Raw genomic sequence first — 9,834 nt, 5'->3', positions numbered from 1 at the left:
GCTGATATAAATATCAATATAATCCACAAGTAATTCACATCAGTTACTGTCTTTTGAAGTGAAAGGCTTTGTGTTTATAAGAAACAAATCCATCGTTAAGAAATTCAAACTATTGTTTCCGGCCAAAATATGAGTTCATAATCCCAGTTAAAGGTGCCATAGAATGCATTGATACAATATTTTAAATGATATCTACATAAAAAGGTACGTGGCTTGGGTATGGGCAAAAATTCTCCAGAACGGTTTTACATGTCCATTTACAACCCTGGGATTTGTCCACTCAGTTGTTAATGAAGAGGGAGGGACTATCGTTAATTAGCTGAAATCTGTAGAATAGAAAAAGACCAAAGGGCAATGTCTCCTCTTTGTGTTTAGCTGTTGAACAATGGCTGGAAGTTGGTGTTTGGTTCAGATTTCGTTGGTCTGTGCTTTCTGTCATGCTGTTCCACAGTGGAGTAAGTCGCTTCAGGATGCTCAAGCTCTGATGATGCAGCAGACTGACCAGCAGTTTCAGCTCCAGCAGACTGACCAGCAGTTTCAGCTCCAGAAGCCAGTTCAACAGCTAACTAACCAACAGTTTCAGCTCCAGAAGCCAGTTCAACAGCTAACTAACCAACAGTTTCCGCTTCAGAAGCCTGTTCAACAGCTAACTAACCAGCAGTTTCCACTTCAGAAACCAGTTCAACACCTACCTAACCCGCAATTTCCACTTCAGAAGCCTGTTCAACAGTTAACTAAGCCGCAGTATCCGCTTCAGAAGCCTGTTCAACCGCTAACTAACCAGCAGTTTCCGCTTCGGAAGCCAGTTCAACAGCTAACTAAGCCGCAGTTTCCGCTTCAGAAGCCTGTTCAACAGCTAACTAACCAGCAGTTTCCGATTCAGAAACCAGTTCAACACCTACCTAACCCGCAATTTCCACTTCAGAAGCCTGTTCAACAGTTAACTAAGCCGCAGTTTCCGATTCAGAAGCCAGTTAAACAGCAGTTTCAGAAGCCAGTAGTGCAGGCAGAGCCCTTTGATAAATGTGTAGCTGTAGCTGATTCTGAGCAGATCCAATGTGGTCTACCTGGGATCAGTGGTGCTGAGTGTGAAGCTATCAACTGCTGCTTTAACGGACAGCAGTGTTTCTATGGAAGGGCGGGTAAGTGTTCCCAATCTTATTCCGTTCGTGTCAAACTGATTCTCTGAATTTAACCTGCTCTTGTACCTTGTTCTAGTGACCGTCCAGTGTATTAGAGATGGTCAGTTTGTGGTAGTGGTGTCTAGAGATGTTACTCTGCCTCGACTGAGTCTGGATACGGTTCATCTACTGGGTGGAAATGACCCACCTTGTGCTCCTGTGGGGTCTACACCTTCCTTTGCTATATACCAGTTCCCTGTGACCGCCTGTGGCACGAGCGTGATGGTGAGCAGCTGCTACTGGTTTTATTCTGCATTTGCTTGTGATGGACTGGATGCTGACACTGTTCCTATTCACAGGAGGACAGCGGATATGTGGTGTATGAAAACCGAATGACCTCCTCGTATGAAGTGGGGATTGGACCATATGGTTCTATCACAAGGGACAGTCATTTTGAGTAGGTGATCCATGTCTTGGTGTGACCATTAATCCCTGATAAATGCTACAAGCTCGCTGTGTGTCGTCCAGGTTTCTCTTCCAGTGTAGATATTCAGGAACTTCAGTGGAAGCTCTGGTTGTGGAGGTCAACTCTGTTCCTCCACCTCCACCAGTAGCTGCTCCTGGACCTCTCAGGGTGGAGCTCAGACTGGCCAATGGCCAATGCGTCACCAAAGGCTGTGCTGAAGGTAAGGTCTTGTCCTGTGTCTGCCTAAAGCCTTTCAAACTGGAGTCTGGTTAAACCCCAGTGTTGTTCCTCAGGGGATGAGGCCTACACGTCCTATTACAGTGACGCTGATTATCCCATCACAAAAGTCCTGCGAGAGCCTGTGTATGTTGAGGTGCACATTATGGAGAGGACCGACCCCAACATTGTCCTGACGCTGGGACGTTGTTGGACGACTTCAACCCCCAGTCCACTCAGTCTCCCCCAGTGGGACCTTCTGATCGACGGGTGAGTGTACAGCCAATCTTTATCCAGTTAGTCTGCTGGGAGACCCTTTCTAACTTTTTTTTTCTCTTGTTTTCAGATGCCCTTACCAGGACGACCGCTATCTGACCACACTGGTTCCAGTGACTGGATCGTCTGGTCTTCAGTTCCCAACCCACTACAAGCGCTTTGTTGTGAAGATGTTCACATTTGTAGATCCAGCCTCACTGGCTGCTCTGCAGGAAACCGTATGCCCCCCTTTACTTGAACATCTGTATATTTACTACTTGTGGATTCGATGACTTGAGCCTCTTTCTTCCCTGTCAGATCTTCATCCACTGCACTACAGAGGTGTGCCATCCATCATCTGGCTCTTGTGAGCAAAGCTGCACCAGGAAACGTGAGTTCTTGCTCTTGACAAGAGGAACTGGGCATTTTAGAAGTGCATTCTCACTTTGAACATCTCTCTTTCAGGAAGAGACACTCGTATCAAGGCTGTCTCTGGGGAGCAGACTGTGGTTTCTAGTGGAGAAGTTACTCTGGTCATGTAAATCTAGTGTTTTTAATAAACTTTTCAGAACCCTTAGGTGTCTTTTTGTCTATTGGTATTGTTTTGGTTCGGCAGAATGCGGGATTACATGCCTCTTCCCAGTGTATTTATTCTTTCCCCTCTCACTATTAAACCAAGGTTCCACAACCTTTTGTAAGTTTGTGCATTCCTTAATCCTTCCCAGTTGCTAAACTGGGGCGGCACAAGGCTCCCCTTATTATTATTTATTTTATTTTTTTTTAACTTGTCTTCCAAACAGTAGTTTGGTTCCCGACATTCAGAATATATAAAGTTATGTGGATTACTTGCGGCTTTTGTTTTAAATACAACTCAAATCGCTGAGCTCAAGTTTTAAGTGGAAATCAATTCTCGACTGTCTTGAAGCAAACACGAAACGGTGTCAATTGTCCGCAACTCAAAGTAGTGATATTAAAGGGATACTTCACCCCAAAATTGTGTCACTAATCACTTACCTACCCCCGTGTTGTTCCAAACCTGTAAAAACTTCATTCGTCTTCGGAACACAATTTAACCCCTTACTTGTCACCACTCATTTTCAGCATGGAGACACAAATGACATAACCAAAATTAAAAGGTTGCTGCTTAGGAGTCTTTCTTACTAAATACATAATGTTCACAAAGCTGACACTTCAAAGTTTACTGTTCAGGAATCAGAATTACTCAGACCGTTATAATCGAGATAAGCTCAAACATGTCAATAAAAATATTAAAAACCTATTGAAGTGTATTAAATGATGTAGGATATGATTTTAGATACATAATGAAGCTAAAGCCACAAGTCTACTAATACTTTATTTCAGAATATGATCTCACAAAGTGTGAATTTTATGAAACCTTTTCTAAGACCATGTCATGTGTGTTTTTAGAGAAGGCTCATAAAAGGCTAACAAAATTGATTTATGACTCCTGATTATCTCTTGTTTGGACCGGCAAAACTGCCCCATTCATGATTCTATTGTTCTTCCGAAACGAGCCTTTCGCACATCGGCCAGGTATGACACAAAATCCTCATTCTTCATTTATCATCATTCTTTTGTTTTTATTTCGCTACTTTTAGCCTTTGTTCTGGTATTTCAAGGTTTACCAAGCCACATCGCTTCACTTCCAGTATACATTTACCCCACTGTTATCAAAAGCCTTACTATAAAAATACAACAAAACATTTTCTTACAACCTTTGACAAAACTATTACAAAATGCATTATGAAGAAGAACTGCACCTGCTATGTAGCTGTGCTGCATTAGACCTAACGATCACATGTGGAATTTGCTATTTATAGCCTTTTACATCGCTGCACAAGTTAGCATTTCAGATGTACATTTTTAATATTGTTATAAAAACGCCCCAAATCTCAAGAAAATCGCATACCAACCATTAACTAACGTAATCGTGTGTTTATTATTTGGATATTTCATGGGTACAGAGGTTTCTCTGTGTTGTTGTGGTCAGATATCAACACGGAAGTGTACAGGAAATGCATCATGGGTAGGACGGGGCGGCATATGATGCACCGTTATGATGGACAAGACACGGGCGAATCCGGTCTCTGTCAGTGCACACACGGAAGACTATACACACAGAGACAGGGCTGGGAGCGGATCATTACCATCAGATCGCGTAAACCAGTGGAAAATGAATAGAAATTATGTTTCTGTCCGAAGAAATATAAAGTAAACATCAGTAAATATATCTCTGTGTATATGCAACTTTTGCCTATAAACCCTATTTGACGCTTTTCAGTGAATCTATGACAACACAAACCACTGCAGACGTGACTGAATATGAATGCTTGGTGAATTTCTATTCTAAAAATGGCTCCTATTTTGTACTCCTGACATAAATTACTAAATAACGGTCACTGTTTTATCAAAACATTGGTCAAATATTGAAGCTACAGTCTTTAAACTTTCAACTGATGCGCAGTTTCTCCAGGTCAAGTAAGAGAGTGATGTTTAACGTGCTGTGAAAGTAAAACAATAATCTGGGGCCGGTGACGATCCTTGACAGCAAAGGGGTTAAAGATATTTTGGATGAAAACCGGGAGGCCTGTGACCATCCCCAAGTAAAACACTCGTCGGTCAAGGTCCAGAAAAGTATGAAAAGCACCGTCAGAATTACCCATCTGCCATCAGTGGATGAACCGTAACGTTAGGAAGCGATGAGAACACTTTGTACACAAATGAAACAAAGACTTTATTCAACAGATGGTCTCCTCTGTCTCTCCCCACATCACCCTAGCGCCATTTTGAAAAACACCTGCTGAACGCAAACGGCATATGCTAGTGGATGCCACGGTTCTCTTTCAAATCAAGGCGTAAATTTATGTAGAAAACACAAGCTTGTGGCGCGGCTGACACAGAAGAACGTACACAGTCTGACTACTCCAAGGATGCTTTTCTGGACCTTGACAGTGCATTTTACTTGGCAGTCTGTGGGCCAATCACAAGCCTCCTGGTTTTCCTCCAAAATAAGTTGTGTTCCAAAGATGAACGAAGCTCTTATGGGTTGGGAACGACTTGGGGGCAAGTGATGACGATTTTCAATTTGGGGTGGAGTATCCCTTTAATATTGAAACTGTGCTAGAAACAAACCGCCCAAGATGTTGCACAAGCCAACAGTTTTCAAAAGAGGTCATTCACTGAGAGTCCAAACATTAGTTCTATTTGAGTGTCATTTCGGCAATTATTTTTCAGAATTATAATTGACCTGCTACTGCACAAAAACCCCCTTACGTCAGTACAGGTTCTGCAAGTTTGGCTCCCCAAATACTAAATTGAACTTAAGAGATGCCTGCCATTTTCCTAACACAATGGAAAACCTATAAATAACCCATCTGAAGGTGGAAAATGTTGTGCCAGTGTTGATACTGGGAGTGCGCTTTTATTGTACATGGATTTAAAAGCATTAGAGATGTCAACAAGGAGCATTAGGAAACAAATTTAACTGAGCAAACCTATTTGGGGATGCAAGGAGAAAATTAAACTGCTCATTTGAAGTTACCAACACGAAGAAAAAGTTCACTGCATAAGAGGCACGCAAAATCTGCAGTGCTTCAAGGAAGTGGACGTTCACGCAGAACTCTTGGCACAAGTGCCAATTAACAGCAGTCCCTTTACAGCATCATGGGCAATGTATTCCACCTTTACAGTACTCATCAAAAGGGAGCTCACAGCAGGTCCCTTTAAAAGGGTTATTAACTTCCCTAACGCGAAAAGGGAGCCTTTCCTTCTGGCAAGAGAATAGGTACAGTAGGACTACCCGCTTCCTCGCTCAAATCAATTGGTTAAACTAGACAAGAAAAACCGAAGCAAGAATAAGTTTGCTCCCCCACATTTATTGAAGACCAGCCAAAGTCTTCTTGTGCTCTTGAACCACTACAGGACCGAGCGAGGCCTTCCCTTCCCACTGAAGGCCTAGAAAAAGCAGACACCAGAGTTAAGTGCTTGAAGGGTCAAAAACCAAGCTTAAAAGCACCTTCCTACCTCCAAAAGGAGAAGCAGCAGTTCCACCATCAGGACCACATGTGGAGTCACAGCAACCACAAACCTGGTGGTTCCCATCAGCAGCAAGCCACCTGCAATACGAAAAATCAGACATGGCACCTTTAATGTATTCGTAAGTGGCATGAACATACCCATTGGCAAAGGAACAGGATTTGTGGAGCGCGTCACTAGGTGCAGAAGCAAGAGTGGCCTTCAGAACACACGTCATGTAGATCTGCAAGAGACACCACGGGTAAGGGGTCACAAACCAAAGCAAATGGGAGAGGTCGTTCTCCCAAACACTCATAATACATACAGAAGGACTGGATCCCCCCTGGAACATGAAGGCCTCCAGCTGGAACCGGATTTTGTCCTCCTGGGATCGAGGCATGAAGCGCGAGCTGGAAGCTGTGACCTTGGCATCCACAAGACATCTAAAAAAAAAAGGAGTGAAAAGTAGTTGTCGGGGACAAAGTGGTTACAAGGAGCAAACGCGAGAACAAGTCAACTCTGCAGCATCTGGTGACATGAACACACCCATGATTCTCAATGAACAAATATCTCGGAAGGGCGTTCACATCAGGTACTTGGGTGGCCACACAGCTGTCCACAAACACACGCAGAGGGACGTGGTTGTATACCTTCACAGATGCCTCAACATTAATAACGTCACCCAGGAAGTAAGAGTTTGAAGGCCTCTCAAAGGACCAGTCATCTGCAAGAGGGAAGAACTGCTTAGGCACAGCCTCGTTCAGAAGGCAGGAGGTCTAGAGAAACTGCACAAACCCATCATGAGCTTCAGGGAGAACAGCAAGACTTCTTCACCAGCCTCCGTTGAGGCATAAGGGACCCAAGTTGGCTTCAAGGCATTACCGCTGACATTTTGAAACCTGCCGTTCAAGTTACCAATTAAACGGGCTTCCAGTTCCACCACCGCAAGCAATGCCACGAGTCACAAAAGGTCACTTACCTTTGATAATGGCATTGAACACCAATAACTGCACCACCTGCACGGGTAATCGGAGTGCCAGCAAACGCCTCAGGAGTGTAGGTAAGGGCAAAGGTGTAGACAAGCTCATCCTTGGTCATCTATAGGAGACGGACGTTGTTACCTAGAGGATTCTCCCCAAACCCCCCCCCCCCATTCCTAAAGGCATCTTAGCAAGTCATGCCATAACACTTGGTTACCCGAGTAAGCGGTTATTAAGAGTTCTTCCCCAGATATAGATTCAGGGAACCGTCGATACCAAAACAAGGGCCCATTTTTAGTAGGGTTCAATAAATCTAGTAACACTTAACCGCTCTTACCATCAACACACTATTGCAGTCCTGCAGTTCATTGTCAAAGAAGAGCACCTTGGAGCCTGGGACCAAACCGACAACAGGACATCCTCCCAAAGTCAGACCAGATGGCTGGATCAGTTCACCATTGCTAAACAAGTCCTGCTGTACCTCCACATGAACCCGGTTCTCACCGCATTGAATAGCTACACTACTGGGAGTCACAGGTTGCCTCAAATGGAAGTCCACCGCCATCTCACTCGGCACTTCTGGAACAGTGGGAAACCTCCAGTCCAAAGGCTTCACTGGACCCTGCAACACCTGCTTCTCCTGAAGACCAAGAGGCTCTTGTGCAAATCCTCTGTAGTCAAGACTCTGAGACAGAGAAGCCTTCTGCAAAGTGTTTCCGAGCACTTGAGAAGAAACAGGCACTCTGGAAGCTGGATATGATTGATGCTTCTTGCTTTTTGGACTTTGACTGGATCTCAAACTTCCAAAAGCATTCTTCAGATCAAACACCACAAGCACAACCAGCACTAACACATATTGCAAAAGACCCATCCTGACAAACGTTAACACAATACCCACCAGTCCTCGTCTTTGCCATTAAGTACAGCTTTGAATTTAAGCGGCTCCTCCCCTTTCAGCTTGATTGATTACCTTTGATTCAACAAATTAACAAATGAGAACGTTCTGGAATGTCACTAGCCAATGGAAGGATTGATAAGGATCTGAGATTTTCATCTACACTTATTCACAATTTTACAATTAAAGTTTGACTGTGTGTCTATGATAGACAATGAATGTCATTAAAAAAGCCCCTGATATGACTCAAATAATATAGAATATTCGTAAAAATCTCTCTCTCTTTTAAATGGTTTTTAGTTTATCATTGGAAAAGATTTGGAAAAATGTAGAATTACATCACTTGCTCCCCAATGAATCCTCTGCAGTGAATGGGTGGCATCAGAACGAAAGTCCAAAGAGCTGATATAAATATCAATATAATCCACAAGTAATTCACATCAATTACTGTCTTTTGAAGTGAAAGGCTTTGTGTTTATAAGAAACAAATCCATCGTTAAGAAATTCAAACTATTGTTTCCGGCCAAAATATGAGTTCATAATCCCAGTTAAAGGTGCCATAGAATGCATTGATACAATATTTTAAATGATATCTACATAAAAAGGTACGTGGCTTGGGTATGGGCAAAAATTCTCCAGAACGGTTTTACATGTCCATTTACAACCCTGGGATTTGTCCACTCAGTTGTTAATGAAGAGGGAGGGACTATCGTTAATTAGCTGAAATCTGTAGAATAGAAAAAGACCAAAGGGCAATGTCTCCTCTTTGGGTCGCGGGAAGACCGTTGACGTGGCAACGGAAACTGGTGTGCGACGCTAGCGAGAGGGAGTTTGTATCGGATAGATACGTTGGGAGCGGATACTTTCGTCGAGAAAACGAATTGGGTGTTTGAGAGAGACGGCGGGTGGCACAGCTGTACTGTGACTGGACCGGAGATGGAAGAAGGAGATGGAAGAGGACGAGATAAGGAGAAAAGTGGTAAGGGAAAGCCGTTAGAGAGAAAAATTGAAAATCAGAAGAAGAAAAGGAAGGCAAATACATTAGGTATTAGCAGTAACTCGGAGTTGAGTGGAGAGAAGAGTGATACGTGTACTTTAGAAGAACGAGATGATGAAGAGTTTAAAGTAGTTATTAAATTTAAAGATGGAGGTGGAGTGGAAGGTGTAAATCCGGTTCGATTGACTGTGGCGTTAAAGAAAGCAGTTGGAGATATAATTGCAGCAAGGGTTCTGAGAAATGGATGTTTACTGATTAAGTGTAAAGATGTGGGTCAGAGAGATCGGGCTCTCAAGCTGGAAAAATTGGGGCAATTTCAGGTGGACAGGGTTGTAGTTGATCAGGGAAGGAATCAGTGGAGTAAGGGGGTGATTACAGGTATCCCGTTGTGTGTAGGGATGGAAGAGGTGAAATCTAATTTAAGAGGTGGTACTATAATGAGTGCACAAAGACTTCAAGCATCAAGAGAGGGGGCTAAGGTGGATAGCCAATCAGTTTTGCTGCAGTTTGAGGGTGAGGCTCTCCCAAAAAGAGTAACAATTGGATATATGAGTTACTTTGTCAGACCTTATGTTCCAAAACCGCTTAGATGCTATAATTGTCAGCGGTTTGGACATGTAGCAGCAATGTGCAAGGAAACTAGAAGGTGTGCCAGATGTGGAGGAAATCATAATTATGGTCAGTGTGGGGAAGGTGTATCACCAAATTGTTGTAATTGTGGAGGTGCGCACAATGTGGCTTATGGTGGATGTGCAGTGATGAAGGAAGCTGTGCAGGTGCAACAAGTAAGAGTGGGGCAGAAGGTATCATATGCAGAAGCAGTAAAAATGGTACGAAATCAGTCAGCAGGAAGTAGCAGTGGGGGTAGT

The 9,834-nt window shown here is 43.4% G+C and overlaps 2 protein-coding genes across 2 annotated transcripts; one reads left to right on the top strand and one right to left on the bottom strand.

Moving 5' to 3' along the window:
* Positions 1-345: 345 nt before the first annotated feature.
* Positions 346-2,635, top strand: LOC113080039 (zona pellucida sperm-binding protein 4-like). The gene is made up of 8 exons (XM_026252294.1): positions 346-1,142; positions 1,219-1,406; positions 1,481-1,578; positions 1,650-1,807; positions 1,881-2,073; positions 2,150-2,297; positions 2,377-2,449; positions 2,524-2,635. Exons 1-8 carry the CDS (start codon positions 386-388, stop codon positions 2,598-2,600), a joined length of 1,692 nt encoding a protein of 563 aa, XP_026108079.1. The 5' UTR covers positions 346-385; the 3' UTR covers positions 2,601-2,635.
* A 3,299-nt stretch (positions 2,636-5,934) lies between these two features.
* LOC113080042 (zona pellucida sperm-binding protein 3-like) lies at positions 5,935-7,980 on the bottom strand. Its single transcript, XM_026252297.1, has 8 exons — positions 7,411-7,980; positions 7,073-7,191; positions 6,889-6,992; positions 6,640-6,817; positions 6,419-6,536; positions 6,255-6,337; positions 6,103-6,194; positions 5,935-6,033 (listed from the first exon to the last, which is right to left on the bottom strand). The coding sequence occupies exons 1-8, from the start codon at positions 7,942-7,944 to the stop codon at positions 5,954-5,956; spliced, it is 1,308 nt and encodes a 435-aa protein (XP_026108082.1). The 5' UTR covers positions 7,945-7,980; the 3' UTR covers positions 5,935-5,953.
* Positions 7,981-9,834: the final 1,854 nt, after the last annotated feature.

Source organism: Carassius auratus, unplaced genomic scaffold (genome assembly GCF_003368295.1).
Source record: "Carassius auratus strain Wakin unplaced genomic scaffold, ASM336829v1 scaf_tig00030182, whole genome shotgun sequence".
In the NCBI taxonomy this organism is placed as follows: domain Eukaryota; kingdom Metazoa; phylum Chordata; class Actinopteri; order Cypriniformes; family Cyprinidae; genus Carassius; species Carassius auratus.
The sequence above is the reverse complement of the archived record's forward strand: the minus strand, read 5'-3'. Positions and strand labels throughout refer to the sequence as shown.